At 37.8% G+C, this 27092-nt stretch overlaps 1 protein-coding gene across 4 annotated transcripts in view; it reads right to left on the bottom strand.

Moving 5' to 3' along the window:
- Positions 1–27092, bottom strand: part of TfAP-2 (transcription factor AP-2) — a 470810-nt gene that overhangs the window by 258135 nt on the left and 185583 nt on the right. For 2 of the 4 annotated variants that reach the window (XM_087342923.1, XM_087342927.1), the window contains exon 1: positions 16333–17365. The exons of the other annotated variants lie outside the window; for them this stretch is intronic. Coding sequence is in view for 1 of the 2 variants with exons in the window: in XM_087342927.1 (XP_087199053.1) it covers positions 16333–16368 (36 nt within the window). In the remaining variant the exon portion in view is untranslated. Of the gene's footprint in view, positions 1–16332; positions 17366–27092 lie in introns of those variants that run through there. 4 annotated transcript variants of the gene reach the window in all.

Here is a 27092-nt window from a genome sequence, read left to right as displayed (position 1 = left end):
GCATTACCAGCCAGTTGAAACGTTTTATTTTATAAACCCTCTAACGCCGAATGTTAACTATAAGACCAACCTACATCAAAACCAGCAACTCTTCATTTTGTATTATATATAGGTTTCGTAAAATTCTTACTGTTAACGGGTTTTATTTCATTCAATATTATATAATATTGTTATTTCAAATTGTATGTACCAACTGTTTTAACAATCAGCAGGCCTAACACTCCATTTTGCTCACAAAGTGTATTTATGGGCATTGAATGATTCTCAGAGTAAAGAGTGATTATTTACTAAAGATCATTAATCAACTGAGAGTTCTTGTTTGAGGTATGAACTAATTTCTAAATATTACATAAGATGAACTTCGCATCCAGAAGGTCCTAGGCGTAGCCATCTCGAAACAGGTTTCCTTGTTTTGTTTTCCTCCGTCTTAAAGCAAATACTGAGATAATTTTCATATTCCAAGTTGGTACTATATGCTTCTCACGAAGCCCTAAAGATGAAGAGTAATAAAAATTACCCCACTGCTGTGAAAACCACTAAATTACTTGACTTTACAAATTATTATCCGAACATATATTTACAGGTAAATGAAAATTCCGACGTCTTCCTGTCATTAAATCTTTATCAGGACGAACAGGTATTGGCTGGGAATTTTCTAACTAAAATACGCTCTTTCCTAGCGCCGTGTAGTCTTACTCCCTCCACCAACAGGGTGCCACCCTGATAATGAAGGCAGCAACGACCTCTGAAACTTCTACCGCCTACACGACGCCACAGCGCAGAAAACAAAACTGACGAATCTGTACAGGCCTATATTTTCGCTTAAGAAGCTAAATTTTTTTTTCCACCCAGTTGTACTTATTCCGGCTCCTGACATGAGGCACAATGAAAGAGCAGTTCTATTGGATGCTATTAACGCCTATTGCTGATACGTAGTTGTCCATGTTCCAGGCCCAGAGAGAGATAATTACAAATAAGACGCAAATACAATTTATCATTCACTTGGAAAGATGAGAGACAGGCCATTACCTGTAGCCAATGACGAAGGTTTTCAAGGAGACGGAAGACCCCTCTAAAGCATGCAAAGTCCCATATTCTAATTTAAAACCTGAAACATCTGATCGGCCTAACCCAGTTCGCTGACATATGTTTGAAGAGCATATTTTAAGCTACATACTCTCTGAATTAAATTATCGCGCGGTGCATGAACAAAGGATTTAACGATGGTAATACTTATTGATAATTACAACAACAATCATTGGCGATGTTATTTGCGTAAAGCAAGCGTTCACACCAAAGCAACCAGAAACAAGGATCAGACAAGAAAGCAATGCAAATTACTTACAGAAATAGTATCAATACAATGCGAAGCGTACACTCTGGAATGACAGCGAAATCGCTTTTAAAATTATTGTTTATAGTAGCTTAGAGTACCATAAAATGAACGATCTTGCACGTAGCACTTCACAGTAGTTACCAATGAGGCTATGGAAAAAGAGGCCAAGAGACGCTATATTTACAAAAGTGAGGATATGGACGCCAATTTAAACAGTACTGGAAAACCGACGCCTGGCGTCGAAACGCCAATACACGTAATACAACCTAGAGACGCCACATATTGTGCAGGTGCAATCGGAATGACATTTAAAACGTGTTTGAAAAACCGACGTCATTCATCAGACTTCAACATGGCGTCGGTGACTAAGTTACAAAACCGACGCCAATTGTCGCGACACGCCCAAGAGACGCCGCACCTAACGAAGTGTGCTAGGACCACTTTCAACATTACGTTGGAAAATCGACGCCAGGCGTCTCGACGCTCTTCGTCCCGACGTCCAACAGACCATATTTGGCACAGGTAACATTCTACATGGCGTCGACGACAAAATTACAAAACCGACGCCGGGCGTCGCGACGCCAACCGTCGCGACACCCTCAATAGACGCCATACTTAACGCATGTGTGTATAGGATCACTTTAAAAATTATTTTGTAGAATCGACGCCAGGCGCCGCTACGCCATATCACACAATATTGTGACGTCACGGCCTTTCAGATGTGGCATAACCGACGCTGAGCGTCGAAACGTTATTCTTGGCGATGTTCCATGACACGTCATACTTGAAACAAACTAACGCCCTAAACCTATAAAGGCACGACGCAGGTAAACCGACGCTGCTATTTTAGACGACCATCTTCCTGACGACAACGGACACCATATAAAATGCAGGTTAAAGACGGGAGAACGGTGGCAGGCGTTATAAATATGATGCCGAGTATTGAAAAACTCAGCACACGGACGCCGACGTCGAAATTCAACATAACATAACCTAACCTAACCTAACTCAACTTAATCTAACCAAATCTAACCTAACCAAACCTAACCTAACTAAACCAAACCTAACCTAACCCAACTTAAGCTAACCCAACCTAACCTAACCAAACCTAAACTAACCCACCCCAGCCTAACCAACCCAGCCCAACAGAACTTAACGTAACCTAACCAAAACTATCGTCTCCTCTCTTCACTTCTCTTCAGTCCATTCTTCTCCTCTTTATCTTCTTCTCTTTTCAGCTCTATCCTCATCTCTTCTCTTCACCTCTCATTTCTTCTCGTTTCTTCTCTTCTGCTTTCTTCTCCTCAATTTCGATTTCTCATTTATCTACTCTTCTCCTCTCAACTTTTCTGCTTTCTTCTCTGCTGTACTCTTGTCTTCCTTTCTCTTCTGCTTATTATTACTGTTACTATTACTGGTATTGTTACTATTATTATATTTTTATTGTATTCACTTTATTTTCATTGTGCTGTATCCGTAATTGGCCATCTGGCTGTTGATTAATCACATTAATAATAGAGAAATAAATTATTATTATTATTTTCCAGCTTGTTTGTTTCATTGTTTTTCTTATTCCAAAATTGTTTATTTGAAGTTAATATTTCACTCCTTCTTTGTCTGTCTTTTCATGGCAGTGTTGTCTGCCTTTTGCTACTAACATTTACCGTGTGCGTACGACATAAAATAAAAAATTCCAGATGAAATATTTCTAAGGAATTAATAATTCTCGGAAATTCTAAAACAGTAGGGGGTAAAAGTACGGGTCGAAACAAGTAATATTAAAATCCAATGACTACGACACAGAAACGAGAAACCGAAAATAAGGCTACAGAAGAAAATACCATTACCTACTTTTATTACCTTGAGACCAAACCTTCATTCTAAAGCATCCAGCACTTCATTCATGGCCTCTTCTGTTTTGCCCATTGCAATTAAGGAAAGAATTCATGACACATATAGATTATAATATACAATTCAGAGGAGACGAGGAAAAGAGTAAAAAATCCCTGCTGTTGTGAGCATCCAGGTACAAAAGAATTTGAACAATCCGAAGGTCAGTTCCTCGCACGTATATTAAATGCAAGGTGAGGGAGAAAGTTAAGAACGGAGGAGTCCGAGGGGGTGAGATAATGAGTGGTAATTATCGAAACCAAGTAATGCATTATTCATAAAGGAACATGTGTGTTCTTGCAGTTGCTTCACACACACGCGAACACACACACACACTGCTACTAAGGGGTATTGGACGTCGCCCCGATTGTAACACACAGCTAAGAAGGACTTGTAACGACCCCCGAACAAAACTGTAGCAACAGGTGTTATACAGCAAAATGAATATTTTTTAAAAGTAATTTTTGTGAGGCGATCGTAATTCTAACGAAGTTCAGGCACTCCCGTTCTTGTTTGACTAAGCAGAGCACACGCAGTCTTACTGTAGCACAATTCGACAAATGCTTAACACTTCACATTAGCTTTTATTGCCCGAAAAATTATCACAGGGAAAAAATACTATCCTTAAAGGCAACATCAATACCGGGACTCGAAAACAGAATAGGTTTCGAGATTGTATCTTTGAGCCTGTAGTCTCCCGGCCTAAATTTTTGTTATATTGAATCCCTTATTCCATAATTTGTACGGGGATCCGAACCCAGGTCAGATTCCTCGGGGACAGGCTTCTCTGCTATATTCCCAGCATGGCTTGTGACGCCCAGCGTCACATTTCAAAGTCGGGTAGCAAAGACTGGCGCCGGTTTCCCAGTTTTGTGTCGAGTGGTATCCCGAGGCCCACGTGCTCCGAATATGGCTGATTTTTGGTTTCTTTTGGCGGTGTTACGACTGGTGTTGCGAAGTTTGGCGTCGGTTTACCAACGTCGCGTCCGATGGCGTTCCGAGGTTCGTTTGCCATATATAGCGTCTCGTGGAGGCGTCGATTTTTCAGCTTCGTGTTCATAAGCAGATCAAAACTCATGCTAAATATGGCATAGTTTGGCGATTACGTGCAGAGTCGTTGTTTTAATGTCATTTCTAGTGACATTCAAAAGGTCGTTTGCGTCGAGATGAAAGTCTTCGCGACACTTGGCGTCGGCTTTCCAACACTGTGTCCAATGCAATATCGAGGGTTCTGTGTTCTAACTATGGCGCATTGTTTGGCGTCGCGACGCTCGGAGTCGGTTTTAGAACGCAATTCGAGGCACATCGAAGTTCACCTATGGCAAATACGGTGACAAATAGCGACGGTTTTCTAATGTCGTTTACATTGGCATCTGGATTCTATTTGCGGGATATATGGCGCCACTTGGAACCGTCGTGATGATTCACGTCGGTTTTCAGCGTCAAATAGCATCTCGAGGCTCATCTAAACCTAACACGGCGTCTTGTGGCGTCGTCGAGACAATCGGCGTCGGTTTTGGCGTACCATAGTCCATGTGCGCAAAACTATTGTATTGTGACAGCGTCGCGACGCTTCGTGTAAAATGACATCTCATGGGGTTTGTTCGCTATACACGGATTTTTCGCTGCGTCTTGATGACTGTCGTCACGACACTTGGCGTCGATTTGCTAGGATGGTGCCTTTTGACATCCCAAGGCCTTTCTTGGCCTGATTTGGAATTCTGAGAGATGTTATGTAACTGAAAATGTGTGGGAGATTAACGACAGTGTTAGCCAAACAAGCAAGCGAATTATCACGAGGCTAGAAACGCGGTTGTTAAGATGCTACAACCACAGTTAACTTGTAAGAAGGAATTTATATGCAACTTCTGAATCTCGAGGATGAAAACATGGACGTTGTTTTGCATTGTACTGGTTTTTAAATGTGGACATTACGTGGGTAGCTCAATTTTGTTGCATTTACCGTGTCATGTTAAAGCCAATTAAGTTTTTATCAGCATGATCCGTAATTTTCTTTCATATATTACCAGAATTTTTCAACATAAAACGGCAATACAAAGATACCTACTTCACCTTGCATAACAGAGCTTCTCAACTGTTTTATAGCGGGTCTCTAATACTCACTGGGTTAGAAGATTAATGATTATCATCTAGTTTCCCCACCCTGAAGGAAGTTTCTCGATATTACTTACATCACCAAGCACAGGACAAAACAGGACTGGGCCTTACTGCAGTCCGATTCTTACCGAATCTAAGAAGCAAACATGGCGCCCACGATTGCTATAATGGAATCCTGCTCAAAGCTGTTGTTTTACTGGACTTAATCCATCGTTCAGTGCTGTATAACAAGATTACTGTGTTGCCCGATGTTATTTAACGAGTCATTTGAAGTATTAGAATACTGGCCACATCAGTCTGTGTCACTTAGAGGTGTACAGCCGTCAAATAACAAATGACTCTCAGAAACGTAAGGGCCAAAAATATTAATGCCATAAAACCGGTTGTCAGGTCTTCAGCTGAACTTGACAATTAGGGATCCATAACCGGACATAACAACATAATTGTCTGTAAATAATAGCAAGATGAATTACAATATTCCTGATCTCAATTGCCCAATTGCTCTATTTAAATCACTACGCGCTTTGCATGTTCACTTGTTTAAGTTCTGAATGAGGAATATGGCCTACATTACACATGGACACCAGTTGTTAACAAGAAACAGGATAATATGCTTTAATATTGCTCAATAACTGTGTGATTTTGTAGTTTAACCGCACACAACAAACCTTTTCTGCAGCAATGGACACGAAACTTAGGATGAAATTAGGTAGGCCTATTGTTGAATGGTGCACCAAAGAAAATTTATGTAGCCACACAAAGACGCACGCCACAGAATTTGTTACTAATTACCCCTAAATGTTTATATTTTATTAAAAAACTGAAAATAATAATTTCTTTGTGTGCATTTGTACCGGTCTTGTTTTTAAGGCCATTCAATTACTTTCCCGTTATTGAAAGTATGTAAGCGATAGACGTCTTTCAACAGAGAATCACCAAAATACATTTTACATGCACTAATTACGCCATCTCTAGAAAACACACTTATCAACAAATAGGCGAAACATGCTGCTAAAGCAAAATGCCTGTGCTAGAAACCAGGAACTCAAACACCCTTAGCCTTACTAACAATTCAGCCAACATCGGTCTGAACCAAATACACCTGATTATACAGAACTATAATTAACTGCCTGTATCTTAAGAAGTATTGAATCTGTAATTTAAAATAAAAGTTTAACGTGAAGTTTAAAAATAATAACAGGCTTTCCTATGTAATTGATCTAATATGAGAATGGGATGTAAACTGAAGATTTTTCGTGCTATTTCACAGTTCGTCAAGGCAAGTCGAGTATTTGAATAGCACGTTCTTACAGTAAGATCTTATTTAGCGGGAACATAAAGACTAGCCACAGCCAATCACACATCATTCCTCTCAGTTCAAAAATTGTTACCACCCATCAAACTAAGTTCAGTAATAAATACAAGGTTATGCATCTTACATATAATAATATATAAGTGTTGTTTGATAGCTCTCTTGGTCGGTGATTGGTCATTTGCTCTTTAGGAATTTTGGGCCTTATGCGGTAATATTTATTATGTATGTGTTATAATAGTTGCCATGGTAATGCTGCTAATGGATTTTGGGACTTAATGGGATAATTTTATGACAGCGAGTTCACTACTTTACTTTCTCTCGTCATTCTTGACGAGTAATTTTCTAGTCACAATAAATGACTCACGGATCGGTCAGAGAATAGAAATAAATGCACATCCCATGTTGGGTGGATCCCTTCACCAGGGAATTTAGAATACTGCATAACGAGGAGCTGAGTGAATTGTACAGGTCACCTAGCAGAGTGAGGATAGTGAAATTTAGGAGGCTCCGATGGACTGAACATGTAGCTCGCGTGGGGGGGGGGGCAAGAATTTTGGTAGGGAATCCTTTTGGAAAACGGGCACTGGGCAGACCAAGAAAGAGACAGAATCTTAGGGAGGTGGGCTGTGTGGATAGCAAATGGATGGAGTTGACTCAGGATTGTGGCCGGTGGCGGGCTTTGGCGTTGTCGGTGTTGAACCTGTGGGTTTTACTACCAGGGAGTTAATTTAGTCAGTTATAATGCTCATACCTCTTCAGAGATGCAATAAATGTGACAGTTATTAAGGCTATTGCCCTGATAATGGGGGTAAACGTTTATCAGACTACACGGCGTAACATCCCAGCACAAGTTTGGTTAAATTCTTCTTTCCTTCTACGAGCAAACTGTCCAAAATTTAGGCCTACATTACCGGAGTAACAAGTCACTAGAGAGTCAGTATGTCGCCGGTACCAGAAGCAAAATGATGACAAGTGTTTGAAATGGGATCTACGTTTTTATGCACTCTGTTTCTGCCCACAAACTGAAGTGAAAAATTCTCTGCTAACTCTCCGAAAACACCACTACAGCTACTCTTGAAGTTTTTTTATTAAATACTTTCTGTTTTATGAGGTTTGCATAAAATATTTCCCTTGCTAATACGTTCAACGGATCGGAATCTCATGTTTTATTAATTTATCAAAACAGTCTTCTGTTTTCACTTGGTTGCAAAATAAATCAAATCTGCAATTTTATGTACTGTGAAGAGTTTAAGTTTTTATCGTCGTGTGCTATAAATAGCAGCCACGGGAAAATTCTACTCGTCCCCCCAAAAATGTAAAATACTTTAAGTTCGCTGCATGCACCTGCACGCGGGAGTCAATTATGATATAATTTACGAAGCCAGTAAGTGTTTTTTCTAATTATAATGGGTTTTTGAACAAAATTTCCGACTTTTCAGAAAAATTATTATACAAATTGTTGTTTTGCCCATTTTCTATCTATAAAGCAACTCTTAATATAAGTTACGATTATAATAAATTACACTTGCATTTATTAAAAATATATTACACATCTTCGGAACTAATTCTCAACTCTTTGAAGCAGATTATTCTCCATATAACAATTAAGAATTCAGTCCGTACCGCAAAGAAACCCACAGTTACAAAGATTAATTTGAAGACCGCCGTCTTAGGAGTTGTTGCGCCGTGTAGTCTGGTAGAAGTTTACCGACGTTTCAGAGGCTCTTACAGCAAGGATCGCCGTGAAAACCTCAAGTTCTACAAATATAAATTTGTTAACACAGTTCAAGGAAATAATCGCTAATCGCTGGAAATTATACAAGATCCATAAATACAAAACGCACAGTTACTACTGATTGTTAAAGCCGGAGGATACATGTAGCTCCCACTGGCTTTAAAGAGTTCATGTAAAAATCCTAAACATGTATTCTCTGTAAGCCTTCCATAAAGGGTAAGGAACATATACTCAGGATTAGTACTCGTTATTGTATAAACCTTACAACGAATATTTTGTTTTACAATTCTTATACTCCAGGATCTCTTGCATTGGTTTAAATTTGCAACTCATCTCTGTCTTTCTTCTAGTGACACCACAACAAAAGACGAGGCGCTTATAAAAGCAGCCGCTAGTAATTCAACAAAAGTTCCTACTAGTAACTAATATTCTTCTTCTAGTAACAGCTCCTACGCTAGACACGGGCACTATCTGGATGTTACTCTCACACAAAAATTTCCTTTACCTTGTCAGGGACCTACAGACTTCTTACGAAGTTTAAAGTCATTATCTATTCTCTTTCTAAATGGCGGAATGGTCATACTGATTATTATTGTTATTGTTATTATTCAACCAAAGTTGTGGTCGAGCGGCTTTCAATTTTTCGTCCTATTCGGGAGGTACGGAGTTCAAATCCCGGCCCTGAGACAGCTTATCCTGAGGTTTTTCGTAGTTTTCCTTAATACGTATAGGCAAATTATTGAACAGAAGTTAAATGAGGACCCAAACGCTTCCTTACACAACCTCTTCAATTCATCACTCACTATCATTGTGTCATTTGACTCTACAGGCCCACAAGCTAAACTACTGACAACGTCCTTAAATAAATAAATAAATGAAACCTGTTATTTTTAATGAAAGCTCTTCTTATGATCCGACATATTTCAAGCAGAGCAGAATTTTACAGACACACAGTCAGTCAAGATATTTATCAACTGTGCCGCTGGAACTAGAAAACCCTTCAACCGACGTAGTGATTTCGCATAATCCTAATCCTTCAAATATCATCGCTGTAAGATAGGTAATGCTGCTATTGAATTTTGTGTTCTTTATGCACGACTGAGAAAATTATCAGTAATAACGCTAGACGATTGAATGCTCTCTTTTACAAATGCTGCTGCAAAGCAGCTTTTAGAAGTATTTTTTTAAAGAAATGAAGACATGAAAGAGATAACAGGAAAGAGGAAACGTTATTATTAAAATGATTCATTACTGTGATCTAATTAACAGTGTCGTATTATTTAAAATTACCTTATGTGTGGTGGACCCTTTCACACAAAACTGAATCTGTATGGAGCCCATTCACAGTCAATAACACGTAATTAATATTGCGAACATTTCAGTAGAATGTATTACAGATAAAAATATAACTATTGTGAAACCAATTGGGGCTTTATTTTTACTGAACGCCGATTTTCAAGTAATGGTGTGAAACTTCATCTGGTTCAATTCTCTTTGTTTTATTTGTGATCAGCACTATTCCCCAAACCTTACTCTCCCCTGACCACGTTACAATTCATTATGACAAAAGTACGCGATGTCAGTATGTTGCTGCCCTATGGTGTATCCGAAGGGAATAAACAATTACCCTCCTAGAGCAAAAACATCAGAATTAATGAGACAACACAAATAAATATAAGCAATTGCATTATAATTGTTTATTTTATTCTCTCTGACCATTTTTCTAGCAAAAAAATCTGTTTTTTTCAATATCGCGTTGAGACTAGACTAGTTTACTGTTTTAGTACAAAACCGCACTTTTTTCAGATAAACAATATTTGCTCAGAGAATATGATTCTCTCACACATCCTACTTCTGGTATCCCTAAGGGATTCAATGATCCTGTTCACATATGTAGCAAGACTAGCCTCAAATGAATTATTATCCCTACTAACCAAAATAACTATATTTCACAACGACAACTACAATCGCCCTCGTCTATACAAAACCTAAACATCAACCAAACAACAAAGAGATGTTCAACCACGAACCAACCATAAATATTGAAATAACCACAATACAGAAAAATGTTACAATCAACCAACAGGGAACAATTATAATAATAGTAACTACAACCAAAATAAAACAATATAAATTACTCAAAATAAAATCTACATAAGCCAATGCAAAAAATTAACAAACCTTCACAAATATAACTCAAAGAACACATATAAATACCAGAATAAAAACAACCATGTTGTCTATAGAAGCCTCTCAAGAGAAATGAACTAGAGTCAGTATGACGACCAATCGGAATCCAACCATTTAACCCCTTACAATTTCCCCTAATAAACATTGCCATCCTCCTATCATCAGCAACAACTATTACATTAGAACACACTCAGCTTACTGGAAAACAATTAAAACCTTCTTCACAGTATTGTAATTGTTTCACGATTCTGTATATTTGTTGGGTGTCTTGACGACAGTGGGCTGTTGTATGCACGTAGAAAAAAAAATGAATCACGAGGAATATCAGAATAGGTGGGAGTGTCCTATTTTCAGGAAATATTATAGATTTTAACAAAGGAGCACATGAGGAAACCCATAAGTGCTTAAGTCAGGGATGTTGGTTCTCATATGAAATTGGAACCAACTGTATCTTCCTGTATGTGTACGACGTATTTCCTCTGTGCTAACAACTCGGTGATTAGGTGATATTGCAGTCTGACACAAATTATAGAGGACGCGTCTCTGTCAGACTGAGTGAAACATAAAAATCTCCAGGATATTTAACCCTTTCTAGCCGAAACCCATCCAAATATTATTTTAAAAATCAGTTCTTACCACAAAGAAAACACAAAGCATCTCCATTATAAAAATAAATTGATAAATCAATGTTGTTTTAGGAAATAACAGATGTTTATTCTGAGAATCACGTGAAATTCATTAATAAACTGAGAAAAATTCGGTTACTGTTTAGCAGGTGGTATATACGTGGGCGTTAAAGGGTTAATACGTTTTTTCTTTTCCTCAAGTTCCATCTAACAACGTCAGAAAGACGATTGATCCACAAGTATCGTTTTTGAAATTTTGCGTTATTTTTAAATTTACTTAAATTGTAATGAGTTCAAGCCTACGAAATTCCAATATCTTACTTGTCTTCATTAAAAATTTCATAAATTTGTGAAAAATTTATAGTGGATCATATCCGCCAGTCTGCTGAGGTTTGATCTTAACTACAGCCTAACAATTTGGTATGGGGGCGAGGAAATTCAGTTTTATGAAGGCCGAAACGATTTAAAATGAAAAGGCTGAGACGAGACCTTGTTAGAATACCACGTACGATAACTGTAGTCGAATGATGTGCTGTGTGGTTGACCATAAAGAAAGAAACTGTACAGAATAAAGCATTTCTTTCTCACAAGACCAACCAGGTAGCTTATAATTACTAATAATTTTTACCGAACAACATTCATGCTTCGAATTTGGGAAGTAACAGGTTCAAATACCGGCCAGAATACCGGCTATCCCAAGGTGTTTTCCTCAGTCCCTCATTCCAGGATAGTACCTATAATTATGTCACGACAGCTTCCATGAGTTTTCCAATTAATTACTCATTAATCATCCCATCACACGAAGCTTTTGTCTGTGCTACTGACAGCGTCGTTAAATATGACACAAGTAACTTAATAAATAAGAAGTAAAATTTTCATGCTTGTGTGAAGCATACTTTGTAATTTCAAGTGAAATAAATTATTTTAGCCCAATTCAAACTAGCTGAAAATTTACTTTATATCATACTACAAATTTTTCAGTTGAAACACAGGTACGTGAAAATACGCCTCCGATCGCTTCACAGTTTTTGAATGTTGTTATTCTTCATACTAAAGCGGAAATGTAAAACCAAAAATGTTTGCTTTAATAAAATGGCCTAGTTTTCAGAAAAGAACCACTGTGGTTCAGGACGTTTGCAACAGAACAAAGGAAAAATATTATTTTTTCCAAGAGCGTGTGCCAAACCAACTAATTTTTGTGAATGGATGCGTAGTAAAACGTGACGAAAGGAACGTTTCTTCTACGAGAGTAAAATAATGGAAGAAAGGCGATTAAATTATGTTTACAAACATTTCTATTTTCTAAGCCGCACGTGAAGATAATGAATTGAATGCTATGCTTGCAAGCCCTTTGCATAAAAGTTATAAAACTGTAGCTTTAAAACCTTGTTCTAAATAAAAGCATTTTAATAAACGTTGTAATATCTACGTAAAATGCCAATTGATAACCAGAAAGAGCTAAATAAGATACGAGATTTCAAGTCATTACAGTTGTGAGAGTCAGATTGTGGTCGTTTGGGTTGTAATGCCATATAGACCCGTAGGTGGTTATCAGTGATTCGGAATAATATCGGTACTGCACGACGTAAATTAAAAACTTGAAAACTTTTAGTATTATTGCCCGATAAATTTTAATAGACCCTGTACCGCAATACACATCTAATAGGCCTAAATAATAATAAATTAATTTTAAGTTCCAAATACTGGGAAAAATATTAAATCGAAATCCGATGTCTAATTTGTAATTCGTACACAAAATTTAACACTAAAATTAATACAGTAAATGTAAGTTTAATTATAATAAGGATATGATAATTAGACATGCAATTACAGAAAAATAGCCCCTTCAACAGATAAGTGGTAAACAGATATTTCATATAATGTTTAGTATCTAATGTGCGGAGACTTTTAAAGACATTTGCACACAAAAACAACACTAAATTTAAATAATAAAGTCACAAGAAATACCGTCAGAGAAGCATCCTTTACTAAAAGCTTTTCTCTACAACTAAATTTTTGTACGGACAAAATATTCATGTCATTTCAGAGATTTCACGGAAGGTTTGAACACGGACACTTCATTCTGTACACGGCCTGAGATTTTATTACTTCTTTGAATTTCCATTACAACAGGCAAAATTTATATGCAGGAATTTGGCAGATTTACATGGTAACACTGCGGGTAATGTAACAAATTTAGATACATATGTGAAAGAAAATCACAAGGTTTAAAAATCTGCTTTCCACGCTTCGTTTAATGAAGGTATGCTTCACAATCTCTGACGTGTGTCTAAATATATGCATGGGATTCAGCAACCTGTGAAATGTAATTAAGTTAAACCACAGAAGTTGGCAGGTGATTTAAACAATGTAGGGTTCCTTTGTTTTACATAACCAAGGCGTGTTACTATACATTCAGTTACACAGACGAATAAACACAGCGACACGCGACAGACTATGAACTCTCTCCGTCCTATACAAACACACCCAGGAAACTAACTCCTTACAATTATTAGTTTATGACATTTGAGATTCTCGTCGAGGTGAAAATGTCGGCGACGCTGCGCAATCTTGTAGGTTGTTACAAATTTTTGGAGGAATCTGTCACTTCCATCCTCGTACGTACGTTCCAACAAAACGTTTCCGTCTTCTGGAAGACTATAGGCATCACAACCCAGTTGAACCATAATCGGCATTTAACCACTTAAAATCAATAAGTCTACAATCCTTAACGTTGTAGTATTCTCAATGTAAATAGGATTCTTTTCTTAAACAGCATTTACGAACTGGTATTGTAATGGTGAAATGTTGTGTTTTCTCTGCGGTACGAAGTAAATCATTAAATATTATATAGTAAAGATTAGTTTTAAGGGTTGAATGATTAAGTTAGGAAACCAATCATTATACTATACTGAATTACACAAAAACTTACGAACTATTAAGCATGAGATGAAGTTCTGTCTCCGGATACGGTGGACATCGACATTATATCTAACCGGACAGAAGTGGAATAAACCTATAAGTGTTGTGCAAATAAATAAATAAATATACAATGAAAGCAAATAAATCAGGGCCAAATTTTCTGTGACAGCTATAAATATGCATTCACCCTATGTGAACTACATAAAAATACTGCATTTCGTTCATAGTGTCGCTACATTATGCATTGCAATGTATGCAAATGTTGTCCGAAGACGCGTGTGAATCCGGTGCCATAAAACACCCTTCTCATACCAAGCCTCTACCAGAATAAATAAAATAAACATACGATATCGTAAATGACCAAGTAATATTTTTCATGAAAGCTGTCAGAGGCATCAGAAACATAGAGAAGAAACATGTTGTACGAACCAAACGCGCAAGTAATAATAACAAACAGATTATAACAATATTATTTTTATGCTTGAATACGCTTCTATAAGTTGGTGTCTCATATTAAAGAGACGTTAAGGCCGGTGTCTACACAACTAATGAAACATCAAATGAATACAGTAAATTATAATGCACAGAAAAAATAATGTTTAATTAATAACAGAATCCAAATATGGAGCGCCCATATTTTTAAACAGAGTTACCTTTGGTAATCTGGATCAGTATTTGGTCATGAAATTTCACTTTCTGCATATACAATTCTATTATTGACAGAAACAATCGACAGTTAAGATTTACTACAATGAATCATGACACAGCAACTATACAACACAGATACTGCAAAGAGATGTAGGAAACTATTTATTTTTAGACCACGTCGTAAAAATAGCGTTTTGGTACACTTTATAGCATTCGTTTTGAATTTCACGCAAAGTAGGGGTTCGCCGAATACATACGAACAAATACGAAGTTTTGCTAACTTAGTTTATATAAAGCCGGCGTTCTCTTATCGCTTGTGACGAGTGCAGATTTGTAACTAGATACAAATGTTTTCGGAGAAACATACTGCCTCAATCTTCAGCCCTGAAGATGAAGACAGAAATGTGTATAATTTGAGGTTTTCACGGCGGTGAGTATGAAGATTTCTGTCTTCTGAATTGTTGCGCTGTGTAGTCTGATCGATGTTAACAAACGTTTCAGAGGTCATACTGCCTCCATCATCAGGGTGATGAGTATGAAGATTTCTGTCTTCTGGGTTGTTGCGCTGTGTAGTCTGGTCGATGTTAACCAACGTTTCAGAGGTCATACTGCCTCCGTCATCAGGGCGATGAGTATGAAGATTTCTGTCTTCTGGGTTGTTGCGCTGTGTAGTCTGGTAGAGGTTTACTAACGTTTCAGAGGTCATAATGCCTCCGTCATCAGGGCAACAACCCAGAAGACAGAAATCTTTCGAAGAGAGAACTGTTTTCCGAACAGCTGTTATCTGCCTACGAGTCTACATGGCGTCACAACCTACAAATTGGTTCTGCTTCCGTCGCTACGTGACGTCATAACAACGTAGTCAGTTGGTCCACAAGAAACAGCCAATCTCAATCTAAAGGCCGAGGATGAAGTGACACTTATTTAGGACCTGTGTGAAATGCAAATATTCAAAGAATATCGAAGGAAATCAAGAAAATTTCTGTCGGTGTTAGTAATCTGTTAAGAAATGTGGACTCATCTTCTGAGATGTTTTAAAATTATTACTCATTGATATTTGTGATTTCGTGATAAATCCTGGGTGCAGAAAACGCTCATAGGAATAACTTATTTCGTCTTTTTTATACAATACATTCAGAATGTTTCTTGTCAGATTCTCATGAACACTAATGTCAAACATCATATCCATCATAACAACTCATCTATGTTGATTTATTTTAATGGTATATAAGGCAACCTGCAACTAACTATAATTGAGCATGAGGAATCTTACGTTCTCTGTTTACTAAGAATACACAAAAAACAGAGAAAAAACGCGTGAACAATTTTAAAGACATGGATTTATGAGTTGCAAACGGAATGCAAAAGAGAAAATAAAATTTGCATTCAATATTCTAATGAGTACATACCAATTTATAAGACACAACACCACGTTCTTACGTCTATCGCCAAAGTGACTAAGTATCTTCCTTGGACTACAATTAAGTCGGCAGAAGAAACGGCCAGAAATGAGCAATGTTTAATGACAGTAGTTCACAGTATCGTAACGTACCTGATAAACCACATGACCACCGATCCTCCAGTCCATACTCGGTTTACGAACAGTCACACAACAGGGAGTTCCCCGGACGGTTTGGTACGCGTGAAAGCAGATGCGACATAGTACGACAAGCGATCGTTTAAGAACAATTAGTCAGAATAAGGACAAATAGCCTTTACCATTCAAATGTTGAACTTGACGATATTCTTCGAAATCAATAATTCTGTCGTGGATTCTAAAGTAAGAAACCCTTCTCCAGGTTTATAACAAGGAATCAGTCATTTATCACTGAGTCAACTGTCTAAGCATATATCATAAAGCTCACTCACTGACAAAAACATCACGAAAGCGTTACTAGGCTATAAACCCATAAGCCCGTCGCCAAATAGTCATCTTTTATAAAAATTCGCAATAAAACATTTCAAGTCATTAGTCTATTACTCTTAACATTATCGGTGACGTTCACACAAAATACAAATCTTCCTCTTTTAGCTATTTGTCACTATCAATAACATTCACGAGGAATAAGAAATTAACACCAGTAATTAAAAACACTGCCTCGTAGCAGGAATTTAAAATACGCCTTAAAACTTAACACGTGAGGCGATATAATTACAGACAACCGGAGAACTTGATTTATTGATAGCGAGTTTACAGTAGTCGATCATCGAAGCAACAGGTGTCAGGTGTTATTTTATTTTCTTCACTCTTGTTTTATATTCAGACAATCTTCATTCTATCACCAAACAGTATAATTTAAAAAAAAACCTTGGAGAAAAATATTTTATCACTACTTCATATCGAAAACCTTTCGAGAATTACAACTCAAAAAAGAAAAGAAAACTCCACAATGTTAACATATCGGCTACAGGCAGAATGTATATGTTTATTCACACTTGTGTTCGCACACACTTCGAAACAGAACGTCTGCAGGACACTACCAAGTCAATACTCCTGCTATGGCGATGGATGACATCAGAAGCCCCATAGCGATTTTTTCACGTTCCTCAGAGAACGGGCGGATCGTCCAGCGTGCCTGTCTGTAGTACTAAGAGTTATTATCAACTGAAAACTTTTCGTTAGTACAGATTAGCTCATGGCAAATAGAAGGAAAACCCTCCCTAGAGCTTCCAATAGCCTGGAAACCATAATTGCTACATTCTCATTGGCTGACAAGGATTTCAGAAGGCGCTTCGAGATTGGTTCGTTGCTATAATAAGCTAATGGTTTAGGTGTGGACCAAGGTGGGATTATTCCCCTGAAGTCGCATTATACTACACGTTTAGAAAACATCAATTTAATTGGCCAGTTTTTGGTATACGTATTGGAATAATGTAGATGCTTAATGTTTTTTCTTTTCTTTACCCCTTGGACCTAGGTTATCACGGAATACACACGCTGTTGAAAGTAAGACGGGCGTAAGGCTGTTGATCAGGTATCGTCAGTACACATGTAACAATTAAAACACGCGTTGTTATTAAAATAGCAGTTTATAAAAAAAAAACAGAATGCGATAATGCGCTATCAAATTCGTTATTTACAGTGACTTAACAAAACCATAGTATGTATTTAAAATTATTTTTATTTGGAACACGCGTTTTAAAACTTTCTATCACTTTCGTGTGGGTAAAACTCTTCCGACAGCAATTAGGATGTTAAGGAACATGGGTACTTATCGTAACTGGGATGCTGTAAGATTATATCAACATAGCTTGTTGATTTCTGCCTGCGACAAATACTCGTAACCTGACGGGGTAACGCGAAGCAAAATTATAAATCAACAAAATAATATATTCATTTTTTTGTCACAATGATTCTGAAAATTTTAGAAAACTAAACGAATTTTAAGAACACAGACAGGTCTAATTACAAAAACTAATTGTGAAAATGGTTTTAAGATTTATCTACTTAATTCCTACTGTCGTACATAAAGAAACTTATAACACTGATATTATTATTATATTAGTTATAATATGAGGACTTATATAATTAAAGATGGAATGAAGAAAAACAGCTTTGCCATCACACCGAATGATTGTATTGGGGGTACCAAATATATTCCTTCCTAATGAAAATCTCTGTCTGCCAGTGTACTGAGCAATTAACGATTATCATCTTCCCTATCATACTATGGTACAGCCTCTTATCACTAATTATAAATCAATTTCAATGATCCATGAAGTTCTTCTAAATAATATTTAAAAACTCAATTTATACAGTACAAAACAGCATCTTGCCTCCGTTACAAAGATCAATTACCTCAGGCTCTTTAGAGAAATGACCTATTTGTTCAAAGAATCAGATTAAACTCATAAATATATTTTAAAGCCAAAATGCGGAATTACTTAATTTTAACGCAATAGATACATATACTTAACAATGTTTTGAAAAATTAAATAACTTTCCCATTCTCTGTGTCTTCCATCTATTTTTCTATGCAATATCTGAAATCAAGTTATTGTTATGAAACCGTGAGAAGAAAATTAGTCTATTCAGTCAGTGTGTTGCAACTAAAATGTCTTTTCTCGTCTCGTTTCCACTGCCAAATTAAAAGTGCGTGAGTGGTCGTAATATTGTTTCCTTTCAAAGTTATAGGCTCTTAACGGTCGCACACTTGGACTGAAAGTTACGCAAATTTTAAGCACGTCACGATGGTATTCAGACCCAACACCATACCTTAAATACTTCAAATATAACTGGCACGAAGCTATTTGTTAATTTCCTGATTGTTTGCTGTAAATCAGTATTACAGACATCAAATTATCGATTTTACTGAAACATTAAAGTTTTATTGAACAGTCCAACGTTAGGAGTTAAGTACCAAAATACATAAACCTATACATGAAGCAGTCCTATAATATATCTCAAAATAAAATGTAAATACGTACACATCTTCAGTATGAAATTCTGAAGAAAAATACCACTTGAAAGACACAGGCTTAGATGGAAATATACGTGTAACATCTAAATAAATCTCAGAGAAAAATTGTGTGAGGGTGTGATTGGATTCATCTGCCTCAACACAGGGACAGATGGCGGGCTCTTGTGAACACAGTAATAAACCTTCGGGCTTCAATAAAGGCGAGTAATTTGTTAACTAGCTAAGCAACTATCAGCTTCCAAGAAGGACCCTACCCATCGAGTTAATTAGTTTACATAAATTACAAACTGACCACTTGCTAGTCCTTATCATCTTGAAACACAAGACAGGCAAATGAAGAAACGAACAGCAGCGCCAAAGGAGTGAATCGGTGTCAAAGTAAAACAGGAACTAGAAAAAATTAAATATCTTTGCTTCGCCACTTTTCCTAATAAAGCCTGATACGGTCTGTGACAAAATGCATTAGAAATGGTTTATAACGACGTAATATCGAAATAAACAAGTGAACCGAGTGTTTGAATCGCAAACAAGTGCGTCCGAGACGGGAACAAAAGCCGGTCAAATCGACTCGCGTGCCACACAGCCAAGACTCTTTCTCGCTTCATTATAACCTGACCGCGAGCCTTATGGGGACTTCCCTTCCTCTGACGCCTTTGCCCCCAATCTTCTTCTCAGACGGACGTCTACTTCAGAACTCTGCCCATTCCCCAACAACCAGAGAATCACTTCTTGAAAGCTGGGATGGTTTTTAATGGATTTTCAGAAACATTATCCCAGCTTTGTTTCGTCTGTCTGCCGCGGTGTATTATGTTGGACACGGAGCAGTTGCTTTGTTTACAAGGGCAATGAATACATTCAGTTAAGCCGATATTTCAGCTTTCAGTGCCTGTTAATGTCGTTTATAACACTGGCATACTAACCTATTTTCATTACGAAAATACGTGTGTTTAATTAGAGAACGATTAGAAATAAATTACGCAAACTATCATAAAACTTCTATTCATGTTAAAGACAACCGCAAGCTATTTATGCTTTCATCTCGTGACGTTTCAAAAGTGTCTGTACATTGCAACCAACATTTGCATGTAAATAACTAAAAATATATTTTAGAACAAACCGAAGTTTATAACACCAAACCGTTTGCGTCTACCACAAATTCTCAATTTTCTTGTTTTAAAACAATTTGAATGTTAGATTTGAGGTTTTCACAGCGGTGAGTATGAAGATTTCTGTCTTCTGGGTTGTTGCGCTGTGTAGTCTGGTCGATGTTAACCAATGTTTCAGAGGTCATACTGCCTCCGTCATCAGGGCGATGAAGATTTCTGTCTTCTGGGTTGTTGCGCTGTGTAGTCTGGTCGATGTTAACCAACATTTCAGAGGTCATACTGCCTTCGTCATCAGAGTATGAATATTTCTGTCTTCTGGGTTGTTGCGCTGTGTAGTCTGATCGATGTTAACCAACGTTTCAGAGGTCATACTGCCTCCGTCATCAGGGCGATGGTGATTATGAAGATTTCTGTCTTCTGGGCTGTTAGGTGATCGCACTGATGACCTCTGAAACGTTGGTTAACATTGACCAGACTACACAGCGCAACAACCCAGAAGACGGAAATCTTCAATTTCAATGTTATCCTACCATCGATTTATAGGTCTTTCTAATCACACATTTCCAGGAGGTATCAGTATAAATATCCAGCATGCACTGCAGAGAACGTCACGAGGAGGCGAAAACATATCCTTCTCAAGTAGCATCCACGGCCTTTACCATCCTGTTGATGAAGGCATTAAGTACTTTTCAAACTGCAGTAAACGTTTACCATCCCATACGGTGGAACAACCCAGAAGACAGAAATCATCCACACGCATTTCTGTTCTAAGCAAAAATAAACACGTGTTTGATCCACGGCTTCGTTACAGTAGAGTAGAAAGGAAAAAAGAAATTTTTAGGAACAGTTGGCAACAGTTCTCCGTTCATTCGGCCATTCGTTTCGTCAGTGTCTGGCCTCTCAAAGTCCTTCGGAAAACTGGGTCACGTTGTCACAAAGTTTGCCTAAAAACGGGAGTGTAGAACGTAGACACAATAAAAATGATCACAACATAACCGTTTTATACCGGACGTACATCGAATAAATGACTTCAGTGGAAAGCAGCAACTGTGATATGAATGACTTCGTCTAATGCAGGGGTTCTGAACCCGCGGCTCTCCGATGTGTTTAATGAGGTCCGCGTATGTTTTTCTAAGGCCTGCTATGTTTATTATGGCGATCTGGTATAAAAGACAAATTGATTTTAAATAGGAGGATGTACTCTAGTTAGACACATCTGTCCAAGCCATTCTTTGTCGATGAATAATTTCACCGGTGACAGGATCAAACTGTAAAAGGTCAAAAATTTATAACCGAATATTACATCCTATATTTTATTGTTTCTGTAATGAAATAAAGCAGACAATCTGACATCACGTTTATGTAAAAATTATATAAGCACATTACTACAAATCTTTAGGAAATCAATAAACATGATCTACTAGAACTTTTCGTAAATGTTTTAACGCGTCCTAAAAATTAGGGCTAAAACCCCTTTACCATTGCATCAGCAAACCTCTATCAATAACTGGCTTTAAATTATTATTATTACTATTATTATAATAAAAGGAAGGAAAATATTATTTTCTTTGAAAGTATGATTTATGACAGTTTCTAAACGTTTTTCTAGAAAATTTTATTCAATTAGAATGTACTTCATGGGGTCAGCAGTGGCCGCGCGGTCTGAGGCGTGGGCCTTGTGCCGCTTAGTCGCAGGGACCGTGGCTTCGAATCGCACTCAAGCCATGGATGTTTTTCTGTGTTGTGTTGTCCTGTGTACAGGCAGAGGCCTTGCGACGGGCCGATCCCTCGTCCAAGGAGTCCTACCGAATGTCAAGCCAACTGAAAAGTTGGGGACCCGTAAAGGGTACAGGAAAATGTACAAACATTGTTAAACCGGAAAAAGAAGAAGAATGTTCTTCATAAGAGAACTTTATTAAATCATCAGATGGGCTAGGCTACAACACGAATTTTTAGTTTAAAACGGAACTATAAGTTATATAAAGAATACAAAAATTAGTTTTGAAAGAATCTTTCTGTTCTTAACCGTTTCAGGTCTTTCAGATCCAGTCGAAATAGTGATCCAATCAGTACGAAATACACTGCGGAATATGATTCATGATTCCAAACTCCAAGACGGCCATGCTGCTTCAAACTAAGGCAAATATTTAAAGATGTTAGCTTCACCAGGCTTTGACTGAAAATAAGGCACGAGGAGGGCGAGATCCAAGTGGGTGAACGGGACGTGGGACCGCCCGAACCGCCGAGTGATGATTTGTGTTAGATTTAGAGAGGGGTGGAGGGTGAGATGAAAGGGTTTTCCATGACAGAACCACACTGAAAACCTTCAACGCGGATTAACACGTTTGTCAGACAATTAAGATCTTTCAGAACGACACATCTCTACGAACTTACAGACGATTACGCACGTGATTTCAAACGTAAAGCCATACTTAATGTTACTATCAACTAAAGTTGCATTGTTATGCTGCTGAATTCTTTGAAATAGACTGTAACGTTCTTGGATCTATCAGAAAGTACAATGAGTTTGGCCTCGACCACAAGAACCAATGAGACATGTTGATGCTGCAGATAATTGAAAAAAAAGAGAAAGAAATGAGATAAAACAGGAGAGTAATGGTTGTCCGTTACAAGAGATGGAAGACAGGAGAAATTGGTCAACAGAAATAGTTTCAAAGATAGTCGAAACGACTGGCGTAAACCTGGTTTAAACACGAAAATTTGTGAATGCATAAACTGCTTACATTAAATTACACAAAAATTACTAAATTCGAAGGCACTAATACACCAATAAATAAAACTAGTACCCATATCAAAACTGTCATATTTCAATAAAACTTAATAAAATAAACAAATATAATATAAAAATATTTACTGTAAGTTCTTGGTATATCAAGCAAACCTTTAGACCTGTGCAATTCTGAATAAGAATAATAACAATAACAGTAACAAATGTTAGAGTGACATGACATATTGAATTAATTTGCTTTTCGACTGAGAACCAATGTAAATATGCTGACAAGAGACAAAATTTTTGCAGCCATAAGTTCTTGTCCGAAACAATTAGCCTGTGGCACAAAACGGAGGACAGGAAAGAAGACGGAAGAGATCAGTGGCGGCTCGTGAGTCTGAGCAGTTATGATGCTGCTCAAGGGTTAAAAATCAGAATAGTATTTAAACACATAACAGTATAAATAAATGAAAAGTAAATTTACATCAGGAGAAGACCCATAAGTGATCGACGATGTTTTAACTATTTCTAAGTCCGGAAGAGGGCGGCCATGAATTTTTACATCATTTTACACTCAAAGACAAATTATAAAAAGTAATTTGCTGTAACTATGATACACTTCCTTTGCTCATTATCATTATCAGAACAAAAAATAGTCAGCACAAAGAATTATTCAACACTCATTAACAACAACCTCAAAACAGTTTGTGATACAGAAACTACTCTAAAACACGTGGTACCGGACAAGGGTGTTTACTATAAGCCGGCTGCGGGGACTGCAGCTCCGATACGCGCTGTACCAGTGAACTGCCCCTCACTCCACCTCACACCGCGCTCACAACATTTGAATTTCGTCCAGCCGGATGATAGTCAGTTCAGCAGATTAGGGGATAATGACAATATTCAAATAATGATATATGGGAAATAAATTGTTACAAATTATATAAACACAAAAATATTTTTTTCAATTTTTGAAAAATTATAGTGGGTGCTACAGCTCTTATGGACGTGCCGCCACTGGAACACAGACAAACCAAACACCGGTGTGGATCGGGCGAGGATTGACAACGTGAGATTGGTAGAGAATTAAGAGTAGTGGGGAAGGGGTCTGGATGGGAGAGGAATATGAAAGATGGGTGGCGCTACTCTTCTTAAAAAAGTACGTCAGGCATCGGGCAGCATCCCGCGGTCCAGGAGTCACAATAGTCAACAGCATGGCCGCCACCACACACGTGAACTACTCACGTCAAGTACACTCAGCGTCTCTCAAAATTGGCTCACTACTCTTCCCATCTTACTTTCCTTCTTCGTTCTCCAGAAACAGTCTTTCTTCTCCACAGCAGAATTTGTCAAATTAATTATTACCTTTAAGCGACAGAGAATACAAGAGACCTGCGCAGTGAACAGGTAAGCCACTACTATCGGTTGCTCCTTTCATCTCAAAATCGAAGCAGTTCAACTACTCTTAACTAAACAAAGCAACGGATCATTCAACAGTGATAAATAAATTTTCAGCGGAAATGATACTTCGCTTCAGCTCTTTAAACCATGGTGGTAAGTATATACACCACCTTCTTTAACATTCAGAAACACTGTATTTTACCCACGCAGTGCTCCTACTGGTATCATACGACTTATAATAATCGGCGATTATGTCACTAAACAACGTCTTTGTTATGGTGAAATGTTCTGTTCTCTTTGAGGTAGGGACTAAATTTTTAAATATTATTTAGATAACTTTTGGAGGGGTAACAAAGGCCCTCATACCCAGACCAATTATAAATATACTATTTGAAATATGTGGAGAAACAGAAAAGAGATAACTACAGAGTACGTTATCGTAAAAAAAAGATTCATCACTCGCCAAAAGTTATTTTTTATTCGTTGTGGATGGACGGAGGAGTGTGTTTGTACAGACTTGTGTATGGCCATAATTATTTAACATAATTCAATAAATAATTAATATAAAAGGAAATTACTTACATGAAATAAATATTTAAAAAAACATTATTAAACTCACATAAAAATATACTCAAGCACATTATTATACAGTTTCTAAAGCCAGAATTAAATTCTATATCAAAATTATAACTACACGTATACACAATTAAGCACAAACATTTCCTTCTTATGTATGGTATATAACGCGAGACACATGCCCTATGCATTACAAGCACATATGTTATTACAGATATTTCATGAGCTGGGTAAAATGGTTATTTGAGGGAATTTAATGGGGGGGGGGGGGTCGGAGTCTGTAGTTTAAGGTGTCCGTGATTGTACGACGACCCCATTTGTACCCACCCACGCCCCTCAGGGGGTCTTGATCTTGCACTGTCCGGAACATCACGCAACGAGCAGAGTAACAACATGCATTCCTAAACAACCCAACATGAGCCAACCACACCTAGCCACTAGCTACATATCATCTCCCCCCTCCAAACTCGCGCTCCGTTCCGTGCAGCAAGGACACAAATACTAATAAACAGGCTTGGACCGTTAAATACAACAACTTTTGTGAAGATTTCCGTCTTCTGGATTCTTGCGCAGACGTTTCAGAGCTTCTTACTGCTTCCATCATCAGAGCGATGATAGATGGATCAATCACCTCTGAAACGTCGGTAAACGTCCACCAGAAGAAGTAATCAGGTTTATACGCCGCTGACTCCGTTAAATAAACCAGAAATTTAACTTTTTCTTGTCACTTTAATGAGCTAGGCTATCAGAGTCTATTGGTGTGGGGTACTGAACAAATATTTGCTGATATCAAGGGGTTCAAAAAATATAAATCCCCCCAAATGGTTCCCTGGAAAAAGAATGGAATAGAACCGAACACAAGTAAACTTCCCAAGCGAAGTCGAATTAGATTGAGGCCAGCAAAGGCAGCTGCCCCAGGCGTAGACAAAAAAGGAAGTGCGTGGTAATGAACCGAAAGAAACACCAAGTACGTTGTCAACGAAGTGCGAAAGAACCAAGTGGCTGTGACACCGTTTCGGACGTCCTCATTTTACAAGCTGGAACTAGGGTCGAAAACAGACGGGACAAAAAACCCCGGATAGTTGTTGCCAAGCGCAAGCCACAGTCACTGCCTCAGATTTTTAAGTAACAAACTTAATGGATCGCGAGGGAATCCAACCATTTCACAATTAATATAACTACTATGCTAAGTTACTATTTTTCAAGCTACCGTAAGATCCGGACGTATGCCACTGTTGCTGTTCGCGGATGGGACCTCAACCCGTCTGCCACCTGCTCCTTACCTCCCACTCCCCCCTTAGCCTACGTAATCCGCCTGACCACGCGCGCCCTTAAACCCAAAGTCACTTTAAATCGCGGGTTATTCGAATAGAGTAACCCAACCAAGTAACTAACTGACCGACACTCATTAAGCAATCAACCAATCAACTCATTATTTATCTGTGCAAAGCAAAGCCCTTGTCACTCAGGCAGTCAATAAAGTTCCCGACTCTTATGGAACCCGTGTTCACAAGGGCCTGCCACGTCCGAGGCCCTACGTAACATTGTCCAGTTTACGGTGGGGAATTATAAGCCCCGACAAAACCCCCCACTGCTTGATTAATATATTCGCAGCTACTATCCACATCTGAAAACGGGAGTACAGATTTAACTAAACACATTTTTACTATGCCTCATTAATCTGTATTTGTTGCTGATACGAATCTATGGTTCAAAAAACCCTATGTTACGCGCAAACGGTCTTCAAAAGACGACTTACTCATTGGAATCCATTGCTGCAAAATGTATTTAGACCCTGTTGGGAAAATTAATAGCCCAAGGTCTTCATTTACCACGTACAGAAATAGAACGTAAAATTCTTTTAATTTCGTATTTACAACACAGGAAATTTTTTATAGTGATTAACATATAGAATGTCTCTGTTCGAATTTCGACGGTAAAACTGTAATCCGATGACGCCTCAGAAGTTGACAGAATAATAAGTGAATAAGTAATTTTTATGACGTAGGTTTTTGGACTTAATTTTATTTAGTGTTCTGTCTGGCGACAGGTCCATATGAACAGGATCCTTCCATCC

Source organism: Zootermopsis nevadensis, unplaced genomic scaffold, assembly GCF_977971745.1.
Source record: "Zootermopsis nevadensis isolate Lab colony 2312 unplaced genomic scaffold, Znev_1.0 Znev_ptg000004l, whole genome shotgun sequence".
Classification (NCBI taxonomy): domain Eukaryota; kingdom Metazoa; phylum Arthropoda; class Insecta; order Blattodea; family Termopsidae; genus Zootermopsis; species Zootermopsis nevadensis.
This window is presented reverse-complemented; position numbering and strand designations above follow the sequence as displayed.